This window comes from Ambystoma mexicanum, chromosome 6q (assembly GCF_040938575.1).
Source record: "Ambystoma mexicanum isolate Mex_15411 chromosome 6q, UKY_AmexF1_1, whole genome shotgun sequence".
Classification (NCBI taxonomy): Eukaryota; Metazoa; Chordata; class Amphibia; order Caudata; family Ambystomatidae; genus Ambystoma; species Ambystoma mexicanum.
The window spans coordinates 645,566,752-645,580,861 of NC_090937.1; the positions used below are offsets into that span (position 1 = coordinate 645,566,752).

General features: G+C 44.7%; 1 protein-coding gene across 1 annotated transcript in view; it reads right to left on the reverse strand.

Moving 5' to 3' along the window:
• Positions 1 to 14,110, reverse strand: part of AFG2A (AFG2 AAA ATPase homolog A) — a 2,695,729-nt gene that overhangs the window by 1,489,897 nt on the left and 1,191,722 nt on the right. Inside the window, exon 13 of the mRNA XM_069631126.1 lies at positions 5,696 to 5,775. Coding sequence (XP_069487227.1) covers positions 5,696 to 5,775 — 80 coding nt within the window. The remainder of the gene's footprint in view (positions 1 to 5,695; positions 5,776 to 14,110) is intronic.

Here is a 14,110-nt window from a genome sequence, read left to right on the forward strand (position 1 = left end):
GGTAAGAGACTTAAGAAACATTTGCTCACTGGCAACTGGGTCAGTGATCTTTAGATCGATTTGACTAAAACTGAATGGATAAGTATGTGTCGACATACCAAATTATTTCCTTGAATGCTGTTTCACGTCAATACACTTCTGATGTTTGCATAGAATGTACCTATTGACAACAACAATACCAAAACATATACATGACAGAAAAGCTCCATGTCTGAGGTGTTCCTGCCCTAATGATGGTATTTTACACATGATTTGGGGCTGCACCCCTATACATAAAAGTTATGGGGTAGTGAACTCTGATACCTTTATGAAGTGCCTGGCTAGGATATGTCCCTTATGTTGTGTTTACAGGGCAACAATAAGTTTAAAACTCGGCACACCACACACAGAGCCTACCATCAAATTGGCCCCAATTTAATTTATATCAAGTTTAAATGGTATATGGCTCCAAATCCCCTTGGTCCCCTGCTGTCTATCCCACACTCAGGTTATGTGATGTTGAGCACTCAGTTCTGTGTGTTGTGGCCGTCCACCATTTGGAACAATCTACCATTTTGGCTCAGAATTAACAATCTCCTTCCGCTTTAGGAAATAACTGAAAACCTATAGCTTTCCGGACTAACTTTCTGTCTGCATCATGACCTACCATCCTGATCACCAAGTCTCCTGTGTCTTAGTGCTTGCACAGTGGTAAATCTGTGGTTTACAAAAATCATTAACAGACCGTCAGGGTAATCATTTGTCATTATGCTGTGCAAACAAAGTTATGTTGACTATGATTCCATAATGAAGATGGCCCTTTGCTGGTTGGACGATTGTTGGGTTTTGGTACCGTAATGTGCTGTGCACTATACCATATGACACATATAGCAACTTTACAGTTAGGGGTGATTCTGCGGTATTTGTAATGTCCTGTGTTTCTGGGTGCTATAGCACAGAGAATATACAGCACCAGTTCAGTTACTGGTGACCGTGGGGTATTTGGACTGCCATGGCACTCATATAGAATACTTTTCCTGTAGATCAGTGTGTAGCAGTGTTTGGGGACGCTGCGTTAACCTCAAATTAATTGAACAAATGCTTCCTTAAGATAAGGTTAGAAAATTCAAGGCTGCCTACTTTCTGCAAATGCTGGGGGAAGAAATGTAAAACTCAACTGTGGCTGGGTTAATCAAGCTCACAGACCAATGAGTATATAGAGCTGATTTTCTGGTGAAACAATATGCATGTGCGCCAGTTAGTTATCGTTGGCTTATTGGGCACTACTATTACCAATGGCTTAGTAATAAATTAGTATACTTATACTCATTGGTCTGAGCTTGTTTACTGTACCCACTAAGTGCATTGCAGTGGAGGTATTCCTTTTTCCTTACAACACTTTCCCCTCCTTACTTGATTGCTATTCAATCGTATTTATCTGTTACACATCCCACCTTGAGCAGCCCCCCCCCCCCATCATGCCGAGGGAGCCCAGACTCCTCCTTCTGGGATCTGATGCAAGGATAAACCCAGTCCAGATCAAGCACTTTTCTTTTTACTGAGCGGCTTCAGCAGACCTAAGGCCCATCTCATATCTATCAATTCAGGGCTCAACTGGTTTTACAAGCAAAATGTCAATCATTTCACCAAATGTTTACACAACACAGAGACACAACCTTCTTCAAGTGCGGTCATACAGCCCTCACACAAACCAACACAACCACAAACATACCTCTTCCTGGCAACATCACCGGATTGATGTCTTTCCCATCCCATTTTCTTATCCCCACCCCTCTTCTCTTCCAAACAAAATACACCTATGTCTCGGATAAGCCAGTTATGCAGATACCATTGTGGTGGTGATTTGGCGCAGTATAAAGCTTCATAACACAATATGACACAAAGAGGTGCTTCCTTTTGCCACCAGCACCGAGGTCCATTAATAGCATCCATGCTGGAGATGAACTCTAGCTTCAACCTGTTTCTGAAGGCATTCACCATGCCAATGCTGCAGTGCCCTGTGACTGTATTTGTCAGCACAGTATTCAACACCAGTCATCCACCTCCACATTGACATTCTGCACACCTTTCTCATTTGCTTCCACATCTGCTATCAGGGTTTCAAAAGCATTCTCCAGTGTGGTGGCTTTGGGCTCAGTTATGTGTCTTTTTTTGTAGCTTCCATCAACACAGATTCCATGTTGGACAATGCCGGATTACCCATAGCCATGCCCACCCCTTTGGTTTCTGCTCCACCTGTAGTCCAGGGAAGACATTTTCAAACCTACACGCCACAGATTAAAGGTTTGAGGATCTGGCAAGAGGATCAAGACTGAGAATCCTGGGCCTACTGAGGTTTTGAGGAATAATTTGACTGTGGCTATTGGATCAGTGGGGTTAGAGGGGTCATAGGCATCCGCGCCTCTACATTAAAGTGTTCCATCTCCTTACCAGGGCCCATGGGATCAACATTCAGAGGAAGATACTGTAATTACAGATGTTAGCATTCTTGGGAGAGGGGAATGATATTGAAGGAAATGAACAACGTTACAAATTGCAGCGAAACTTGAGAGGAGGCAAGAACTGTTAAATAGAAGTGATTGCTTTGAAGGTTGAAGCCTTGTTGTGGTATCATAGGTGCTTCACATAAGGGCAAAGCTCATACCTTCACACAAACTGAGGTGGTACATTTTCTTTGGGAGGGTTTGAGATCAAACTGGGTGGCAAGATAATACTTATTGTTAGTTGTTTTCCTTCTGGTAACGGGGATGTGCTGCTCAGAGAGATGCAGCTGAGTCTTGCATATATTTGGCAAGAAGAAGATGGCAAACGTTATACAAACAATTCTGGACTGAAAAAAGTATTTTCATTACAAATACATGACGTTTAGGCATTAATAGTATATGCTGTCCATTGCCCCTCTCCTCCACCGTTTTGTGTGTCTGCGGTTGCAGGGAAGTTTGAGTAGTATTTTTATCAAGTTTCTAGAAGGTGGTGCTGTTCGTGTAATGGAAACATATGAACGAGAGATCATGGAGATTCCTTTTTGTTGCCCAGTGTGCTAAAATGTATTTATTTATTATGGTCTGATTTGCCTGTGTACCCTTGTCTTATAGAGATGTTTTATATTGCAATACGAGATTTCAGAAAAGGGCAACTAACATTTGCAAAACCAACACTACTGGCTTTTGTAAATTAAAAAGGAGAGTTCTGTGCAGGCACAAATAGAAAGAAGGGTGATGTGAGGGCAGGTTGTATGGTTGTAGGAGAGACTGCGCTACAGAACAGTTGTGAGGGTAGGAGAGAGGTGATGATGCTTAAGAATAATTTAGTCTATAGACAATATCTCAACATCTGTAGCAATTGCATGACTAAATCTGATTTTGGAACCATACTTCCGATCATATCTGTTACCCAAAGGTCTGAGGTTATCCCTCTACAATTTGCCCACACAGGCATCTTTCCTCAGGTCAATTCAAGCAAGGTGGGCTGGATCAGGGCATCCAGGAACTGCTAAAAGTGCCCTTTGCAGGGTGAATGCATCTTTGCTACCGTAATACAATACCTACAAGATTGGTGCGATTACTGCACCTGCATGCCAACACATTAGTCATGAATGCCTCAAAAGCATTTTGTTTTCCTAGTACCAGCCTTCACAACTACTCTCTCCTATGCAGCACTGTTGCACTTGTTTTGGCTTTACTTGACCTGCTGCTCACCTGGCTGTTTTCTAGGATCTTCTGTTTCACGTCCAGCTCTTCATTACTTTTACATCTCTTCCGCTCTACTGCCATCCATACTTCTGTTGGATTTCCCCCAGTTGTGATTTTTAAAACATATAAATGTCTTCGGTTCAGGGTTCACTAGAAGTACTTGAACTCTTCACCTACCCCAGTATCAGAACCTTTTCTTTAAGGAGAATATCAGAGAACATTACATTTCCTTTTCCATTTGATTGCATGTCTTCCTAGTGTTCCGAATATTCCCGTACATTTCTTTTGTCATCCATTTATCTAATTTTGACATCCTTCCTCCTCCAATTTGTCCTTCTTGTCAGGCATTCTTTTTACAATTAACAGAGGGAAGGAGGAAATGAGGTTCAACTTCATGGGTGATGGCTTTCTGACATCATCTCATGGCTATTTTTAGAAGTACCATGGCTATTTTTAGAAGTAATCGCTTGCATGATATCATATGTGCGTAATGGATGAACACAAAACAATCCTCTTATCAGAGAGGGGGAACAATCCAACAAACACTATATACACAAGTGGCTTCCATTACAAAGGGTCACTTAACAAAACAGCTCAGCATTGTGACCAACCTCTGTTTCGGAACAGACATTTAAAAACTAAACGAAACTCCCTTGAATTCACCCGACAAAAAAAAATAGTCAAGTGTTCCCAATTCATCAAAGACAGTTGTGAGCATCAGTATTTCCAGAAAACAATTTCATAATTCAAATAATATTCTGCAAGAAAGCCTTCTAATATGCAAGATAATACAGGACACCATTTGTATTTAATAAGTAGCATACATTTGGTATCTTTTCTGGCTTTCTGTTATTTATTCCAAATCCCTAATCGGATTCTGCCTTCAATCATTCACACACTTCTTGATAACTGAAGGTAGCACCAAGCGAGAAGGCCATACAACAAGCATCCTTCCAACTATTACAATTATGTCAATTACAAAAAAAGTAGCAAAAACTCATCTACAGTGCAGCATGCTTCAATAAAATAAACGCTCAAACAAAAGATGTGGGGTAGGAAATCTTTCTTTTACAGATGGACCTTGAAAAAGAAAGATGCATATGATTAATCCATCCCCGCTCCTACCCCAATGATGTAATTCTACTTTTATCCATAGATTTTCTTTATAGCTGACTTCAATTAGGCCTCCCCATCCATATTGGCTTCGCAGTACTTGTTCCGTCTATGAGAAAAGACTCAAGCATGCGCAGTGAGGAAGCAGAATAAAGATCCTTGTCCAGCCGGGGTAACTGGGCCAAGGACAGCAGCCTGAGCACAGCAGTCAAATCAAGTTTCGACTGGAAAAAACAATAACCAACTGGAAGTTGTCATGGGGGTGGAAGTCCAACGCCCTTTAGGTAGGGATCCACTGGCCGGAAATGCATCTTAATCGCAGACAAAGATATTCACGAATTTCATGAATAGGATTGTTTTGGCAGGAGGTTGGATACATGTGCTGGAAGGTCTATCAGTGATGTTCAGGAATCTTCTCTAGTCAAGTGACCAATGCCCTATAAAAAGGAGGGGTCTAGAGTTCAGGTCAGAGCAGTTTAGCATGGTGTTTTTCATTTACTTGCAATCCAATTAACAAGTTGCTCCCGTTTGCCAGCATCCGAAATTGATGAGCCTGGTTTCTCCAACTCGGCATAGAAACGAAACACTCCCCATGAGCATTGTAAACCAACACCTGACACAGACAGACACACACACCCCTAGATCACTTTATTCAGTATTTACACTCCAGAATGAAAACTCACCAGCCTCATTGGTCAGTCAGATCTACTCAGTGCAAAACAGTGGACATAGACAATGGAACTTACAAAGAGCAACCCCTAAAACAAACTACCTTTCATTCTCAAGCAGTAGGACATATAGTGGTTAAAGCAATATTGTGTACAGGAATAAAGTTATGCAAACAGTGAAACATGTGCTACCATATCCTGATGCATGAAATTGACATTTACCTTCCTCGTTCAACTGCTAAGGCATCGATTTCATCGAAGAAAAGAATTGAAGGGGCCACAGATCTGGCCTTTCTGAAGATCTAAGAAAACAAAATATGCATATTCAATTCCTGAAATAGTGGATCTACAATATGTTTTGTTGAGGGTTGTTGACTCAAGAGAATCTCTCAGGATCATGAATACAGATTCATGACCCTGAGGCGTTCTCTTGAGTTATCTGCATTATGGAGTGGATATCTCTCACTCCCGCAATAATTCAAACATTGTTTGCATTTGTGCAGAGACATTCTGAAAAGAAAACATTGTTTGCAAATACAAAGACTTGTGTGAGGTTTAATCAAAGGCACAAACAAACATAACTGAAAGGCCCATTGGAAAAATTACCTGGCAGCCTTCAAAAACCTACACGCTGAAAATGGGCCTATTAATGCAGACTGTGTGTGTTTCTGCAAGTAACACAAGAAAGAGCTATGTGAATGACCAAGCATTGGAAATCAAAAGGCCTATCCTTCATTGCAAAGGAAAGGTAGAAATGAAAAGCGGCCTTCAATTTTGCATTTTCAAGAGAAAAATCAAAGGCCTCTTAACATGAAAAGCAGGGTTTTCAAACACTGAAACTTAAGTGGCTTTGCAAGTGCGTTTTGCAGTTTTCAAATCAAGACATGAGAAAAAGGTTTTGCTGCTAAAATAAAGATATCAGGTAAAAGACTTGGTGTGTGTTGAAAAGATGCAGTGGGCCTCATTACAAGTCTGGCTCTAGCCGTGCCGGTAAAACCAGCAGGCTGCCGCCGGACTCGTGCATTTTTCCAGCGCCTGGCTCCACATAAACACCAGGGTATTACGACCCTGGTGTTCCTGGGAGTCAGGCGCTGGAAAAATGTTAATCCCATTTCACAATATGTATGGGGATGACGGAAGCACCGGCACCGTTGATAACGGTGCTGGTGGTTCCTGGAAAGTCTGCAGGCGGCTGCCGTCTCACCCGCCATGCCCGCTCGCAGACTCAGAGTGTGCCGGTCCGGTAACACCGGCACCATTTTTACCGGACCAGCACACTCGCAATGAGGGCCAATGTTTTAAAATAAATATGCTTCACATGCAAAATACCAATAGAAAAAGGCTATTTTATTTCCATAAACCCGAGACGGACCCTGTTTTTGTTGTTGGGCACAATTTCAAGGCCTGCCTGGTTACTTATTTGGAAGGGAAATCTCTGTGGAGCCAATGTATATTTCAAGTATTTACGACAGGGCCTGAGCAACACAGACCCAGCCCTGAACAAGGAAAAAGAAAGAAAATATATAAAGTTTTGAGATCAAAATTGTGGTCGACTTCAGATAACAGAACAAAATGCGAGATGTCAACATGGCCTCGTGGCATCACAGGGCAGAGGTGAACTGTCTGCTGTATAAGGACCTCCTCAGTCCACTAACTTTCAAACAACAAAGAGGCTAATGGTTTTTAACCCGCCATTAAAAAAACATTCAGTACTTCCAAGATGGCCACCGAGACCATTCCACTGTGAGGAGCGAGCTCCCACCGGAGACCAGACTAAGGTGCAATAAGGAGTGCTAGATGTGTTGCCCCAGGCAGTTAAAGTGAAGCGATGAGCTGGAGACAGTAGCGGCACCCACGGAAAACCTGCACGGAGCGTGGGGAAGCAGCGGAGGACAGAGGGAGCGGAGCAGACCTACGACCGCCATTAAGGAGCCCGCGCACGTCCGTTTGCGGGTGGTGACAGGATTACCTGGCCAACCAAGTAAGTGGAGGGAGCGGGCAGAAAACCCTGCGATCCACCCGATCATTGGGCTGTGGGGGAGCGGGCGCAAGTAGAGGAGAACGAGCAGTGAAGCAGGAGCATATAACCTGCTTTTCCCCTTTCAATGGACATGAACGCAAGGTGTATTAGCCCCGGCGCCCCAGTGTGTGCACAATGAGGAGGGTCTCCCAGCAGCGGCCAAAACTTCAAAGGGCTCAACCCTGCTGGCAAACTCCCGGCCCATAACAACTCCAGAGCCAACCACAAGAAACTACAGCCCAACAGCTGGCAGACTCACCCGGTCCCCCCATGACACTTGGCCCGGGAGGGCTGGGCACGAGCTATCAGGCCCCCACGCCGGCCTGCACAGGGGAGCACTATTCCACACCACCACCAGCCCCCAGGAGAACAGCAGCAGCCATACAAGGAAACAGAGGGGGGATCCTAAAACCTGCTCAGATGCCTGGATAGACTGGGATACGGGGCGCACCCTGGAGGAGGATCCAGGATATTCTGGGCTGGTGGGGCCCACAATCCCCTTCGGGGGAGCCCACCACCACAAGCACTGCAGAGGAAACAGGCCCTCGACGCGCAAGGAAGGGAGAGAAGAGCACTTCCTCTCCACGTCATAGTCGGCCCACGACCGGGAAACCGACCTGAGGCCTGGGAGTAACTCCCCCCATAACGGCGCAGGCTGGCACGGGCTGCAGCCACGCAGCAATGTCCTGCAACAAGTCCAACAAATCTAAAGAGGCCAAAGAGGCCCCTCAGGAAGGGGCTTTACAAAAGCTTTGGAGAAAGGAGGGCAAGGCCCAGGAAGAAGATGGCCCCGCGGCGGCAGAGAGGCAGGCAATGGAGGCCTCCCCAGTATGGCCGCCAGGACAGGAAGTTACAAGCGAAGTGCTCCAGCAATACTTCAAGGCCTTTAGCGACCGAATGACGACCACCCTACAGACACAGCTGAGTCTAATGCGCACATAGATAGCTGTAAAGGTACTTGTGTCAGCCTTTAGGCAACTCAGAGCGATTCTGTGGTGATTTTTAATTTGATGCTTTAAATTGAAACATTCAATGGAAAAGGCTGCACTCAATCTCCTAATACTGACGCTGATCAGTATTTGAAGTATCATAACAAATTGGATTGCGGAGATCAGATCGGTTGCGCCAATCTAATATTTATTCATAAAGCTGCATAAATAGTTTATGTAGAAACTGTATTTTCTTCCCTCTATTAATTTCAATGGAGGAAAATGTTTGTAGCAGATGTAGTCCTTTATTCATTAGCCTCGATTATGTTGCATAGGGGTTTGTTGTTTTATTGAACAGTGTTCCTTAGGGATGTCCTCAAAACAATGTTCTCTAGAAATATCCTTGTTGTTTTAATGAACAGTGTTCCTTAGGGATGTCCTTAAAGCATTGTTCTCTGGAAATGTCCTCAACACGTGTTTCCCCGCTGTAAATTGCAGCAGTTCTTCAGGGGGATGATGTCAAATAAGACCTGAGCCCTGTAAATGGAGAACATTGTTGTACTAATTGTGATAGCTGCCACATGATACTTGGTGTCATAGCATTAATGATCCATAGGGACAAGATGCATGATCTACTTACTCGGGTTAGTTGTTGATAGCCCTTCTTGTTAAACTTTGTGCAGAAAATGTGAAAAATGTTCTCCAAGTAGCATTCACGGTTGGCAATCAATAAGTGTCTACCTGCAAAAATATATATATTCGAACATTGAATCTTATTGTTTGTTGCTACTTAGTTAGGCTTAAAACAAGCATTCGCTGTCTAATAGATAAGGTTTGTTATCGTTTTTGAAGCACTTACCTTAGAACTGTAATGAAAGTGGACAGCTTTTCAGCGTGGTGTTGTCGGCATGATAACCGTGGCAAACATTCAAGATGGCCGCTCTGTTTACATATAACGTGACAACGACATCGCGTCTGCAGCCGCGATGATGTCATCACATGGCGGACATCTTGGATAGGACAGTTTCTGTTATGTGAACTGGGTGGAGTCATTATGCAGAGCGTTACGATAGTGATCGCTCATTGGTGTTTTTAAACATGCATAGTTTATTAGAGGAATCCTTGAAGTGATTTGATATTTTGCTATAAGATGCATCATTATTAGTTAGACTGATTGTAAAGCTCCTCTTGGGAAATTGATGCTGTAACACTATTGTTATGGAGGCGGACTAGCTGATATGAATGAAAATAATCTAACGTGATGCGAAGGGCTAATGAAACCAATCGCATCATTAATGTTTCTTATATTGATGCCTGTTCACAGATAGGGAGACTATATGAGAGAAATTGAATGAACAGTGTACAGAGTCTTGATAATGAATAGAGGGGTTGTATTCAGATGAGCACCATTGAAGATCAGATTCTAATGAAAACTATCTGATATGCAACTCGAGTACATTTATCTTCTTTGTGTCTACATTGAGACTGGTATGACAGCAGTCCAAAAGGCAGATCCATTTTGCTTCCCTAGATCGCAATAGTTTTACTAAATTTGCACCTCATGGTGGTGGTGAGATTTTCTCAATTCCATAAAATTTAATAGCATCTTTGGGTTCTAATTGATGATTTTGTTGTGCATGAAAACCTAATGGAAATTTGATATCTTCATGCTTAATATTGCGCATTTGTTCTTGTATTCGATGCTCAAGTGGTCTGGTAATGCTTACCACGTAGATTGTTTGACAAGTACACTGTATGGCGTAGATAACGTTTCTGGAGTTGCAATTTATAAAGTCTGAAATTAGTACAGAACTGCCGTTCGGTAGCAAAATCTCCTTTTTGCCATTAATCGAATATTGGCATATTGAGCATTTTCCACATTTGAAGTTTCCTTTGAGTTTGGGTAGGTTCCACAGTTGAGGGAAGCCTGTTTCTTTCTTTTTGCTTGAAAAATGTGATTGGAATAATAGGTCTCTGAGGTTACGTGCTTTACGAAAGGTGAAACTTGCTTTGTTGTCCAGATATAGAGTGATGATATCATCTGATGTTAGGATATGCCAGTTATTGGTTAGAATTAGTTTCAGTGTTTTGATGTTACATCTGAAGTCGGTGATGAACCATATTTTTTGTAAATTCGATGGTCTGAGTCGGTTTGTTTATGAGAAGTTCTTTTCTCGATCTTAGTTCAGTTTTTTGGTAGGTTTTCATTAGATGTTGCGTAGAGTCGCCTCTCCTTTTAAATTTTGCTATCAATGCTTGCAGATGTTTTTCAAACTCCTCTTGTTCAGTGCAATTTCTTTTGATGCACAACAGTTCCCCATAAGGAATATTCTAAAGGACATACTTGGGATGGTTGCTCATTGCGTGTAATATTGAGTTTGCACAGAGATAGCACAATCCCTGCAGGACATTGAGGAATTGGGCGACAGAGTTGACACAAATGAAAACGCCACACAAGAGCTCACAGAGGAAACCCGGAAGATCGATGAATTAACCGAGCAGCTGGCGGTAAGAACCTGGAGCGCCAAGCAGAGGACTTGGAGAACCGCTCGAGGAGGTCGATTATTAGGGTGAAGGGCCTGCCCGAAAGCGTGGCCAAGGCCGATTGCAGGATAATAATGCAGCACGTGTTCAAAGACCTGCTCGACATAGAAGCCAGGGGAGAAATATACATAGACAGAATACACTGTGTGGGCCCGCTGCGGGAAGAACCTGGGGCCAGGCCAAGGGAAGTGGTGATGGCCTTGCAGCGGTATGACCAAAAATAAATTATCCTACAAGCGGTGAGAAAAGCAACCCGATTAAGGTGAACAGCACCATCATTGAGCTCTTCCAGGATCTGGCCAGGTCCACGCTAGCAAAGAGAAGGCAAATGGGCCAAGTGACCAACGCCATAACCAAAGCCCAGATAAGGTACAGGTGAAAATTCACATTTGGTCTGGTCTTTAAGTGGGAAGGACAGCAACACCACATTACCACGCTAGAGGAGGGGCTCACGATCCTAAATATCGGGGAAGAAGGGGGCGCAAGTGGAAGATATATAAGGAGGCCAGACCAAGAAGGCTCTCATAAGAGACCATGGGAGTGGAGAAGGGTAAAGGAGTCAAAGGCGAGACGCAGACCTCTATGCGGCTTGGGCGGGGCCAGCGACCAATGTATCCACGCTGAACCAACCTCTCACCTAGCAACTATAGCATGGATTACGAGGTATAGTGGCAAGTCCCAGTAGGGTGTCTGGGGGGGGATTCACCCTAGAATCTACCCGGGGAGGAAGGGGGGATGGTGAAAGATCTCGGAATCGGGCGAAGGCCCTCACCGCATAGTTTGCCTCTGGGATTGGAACGAGACCCGGCACCCCGGAACGATGTTGCGCCCGGGGGAAGATAAACCGAGTCTAGCTGGAGGGGGGAAGAGGGAGGGGGTGGGGGCAGGATCACAACAGTTCAGTTGCACTCACAAAGAAACGGGTCATAGGTGGTAAAAAGGGGGTCCAAATTCTGACACTCAATGTAAGAAGGTGAAACATCCCAGCTAAAAGACGCCAAACCCGATATTGTGACACTCCAGGAGACCCATATCTGGTTGCAAGACAAGCACAGAATGAAGCTGAGGGGGTACCCCCAGGTCCTACAGGCTGACAACAAGAATAAGGCCCGAGGAGTTCTCATAGCATTTAGGCAACTGCCTGCAGTTCAAATAATAGGCACAAAAGCGGACAAGGAGGGTAGGTTCCCATTTGCTAAGTTCCAATGGGGGGGAAAGCCCCTCAATAACCACAGTGTACTCCCCCAACGCAGGGCAGGATGGCTACTTGCAGGAGGTCCTGGAGAAATTAGATCAGGTCACAACGGGCCAGCTCATTCTGACAGGGGACTTTAACCTGGCGTGGCACCCAACCAAGGACAGAAGCGCTGAGGGGACTCCAAGGGTTACACTTACTATTCCCATGCACACCGATCATTCTCAAGAATTGATTATATATGGGTTACGGTGACATTGCTTGGCCAAGTGCAGCACATAGAAAAGGGGTCTATAGCCTTATCCGACCACGCTCCCTTGCCGTTAGAAATCCAATAGGAAAGGGGTTAGGGGTCGAGGCTCTGGAGGTGGCACTTCCTGCGCCACCTGCTGAGTGACCCAGTAGTATGTGAGGAGATACGCAAGTCTAGATGCGACTATTTCAGTGAAAATAATACCCCACAGGTGGAGGAGCAGGTGGTGTGAGACGCTTGTAAAGGCAACCTTGCGGGGGGTACTCATAGCTAAGCAGGCAACACAAGCAAAGCAGGAGAGGGTCCTTCAGGCAGATTTAGAACAGTGCTTGGAAATTGTAATGATGAGAAAGGGGGCTAGGATTGTGAGGGAATATAGACATCTCAAAGGGGAAATCAACATCCTCCTAGCCAAGCGGGCAGAATCATCGCTCCTATATCTGAAGCAGAAGTACTATCTCCAGGCAAACAAAGCTGTCCAGCTGTTAGCCAGGCAGATCAAGCAAAAGGAGGCAGCAGGCACAATACGCTGCATCCAGAAAGTGGGCGGACAGGAGACTACACGAACAGAGGAGATCCTGCAGGCGTTCACAGAGTTCTATACGCCACTCTATACTACAGAGATGCCAGAAAGCAACCACCAAAAAGCCTACCCAAACTCTTCCCAGTTAAAAATGTTAGATCATAAACAGTGAGATGCCCTGGAGGGGCCGATTACCGAGGATGAGGTGCGGGCACGATACGATCGCTTCCACCAAACAAAGCCCCAGGCCTAGACGGATACCCTGCTATGGTCTATAAGGCTTTCTAGACCATATTAGTTCCCCTGATGACATCCCTGTTCAATTCCATTACAGGCACAGGCAGCATCTCCCACACCATGGAAGAGGCTAAGGTAGTCATCTTCCCTAAACCTAACAAGAAAGTAACTATGTAGCTCCTACCGCCGAATAGCCCTAATAAACCTAAACACCAACATTTTCATGAAAATCCTAACATCTAGAATGGACAAAGTAATTCCTGATCTGGTTCATCTGGACCAGACAGGCTTTGTCAAGGGGATGTTTTGATAACATCAGGCAAGTAGCCCATTTAAGAGAGAAATCAAATTGGACAGGCCTGAGGGTGGGGGTGTTGGCCCTTGATGCCGAGAAGGCCTTCAACGGGGTTGAATGGTCATTCTTGTTTTCCACTGTGGAGGCTATGGGGTTCAGCTCGGTCTTTCTCCGCATGGTTAAAGCTAATTATAAAACACCACACATTAGGTTAGCTATCAATGGACATCTCTCTCAGGCGATAAGAGTAACCAGGGGTACCAAGCAGGGCTGCCCCATGTCGCCAGTCCTCTACGTGATCTTCCTTGAACATTCCTAGCTAGAATCAGGCATGGGAAAGGAATAAAAGGGATAGCCTTTGGAGGGGATGACCATAAGGTGATGGCCTTTGCCGATGACCTCCTGATAGTACTAACAGATATGAGCTCTTCCCTCCCGAAGCTAACGGCACTCCTAGGGGAATTTGGCGGGCTTGAAGGTCAACAACCAAAAGTCCGAACTAATGATATTACAAGTGAGCATGCCCCTCGAACCCCAGGACACAGAGCAGTTCGCGAGAGCGAAGGGATCCTTCCCTTACCTGAGGGTGACAATAACCAGTAGCCTAGAGGATATGTGCCAGGCGAACTACCCCCACCTGC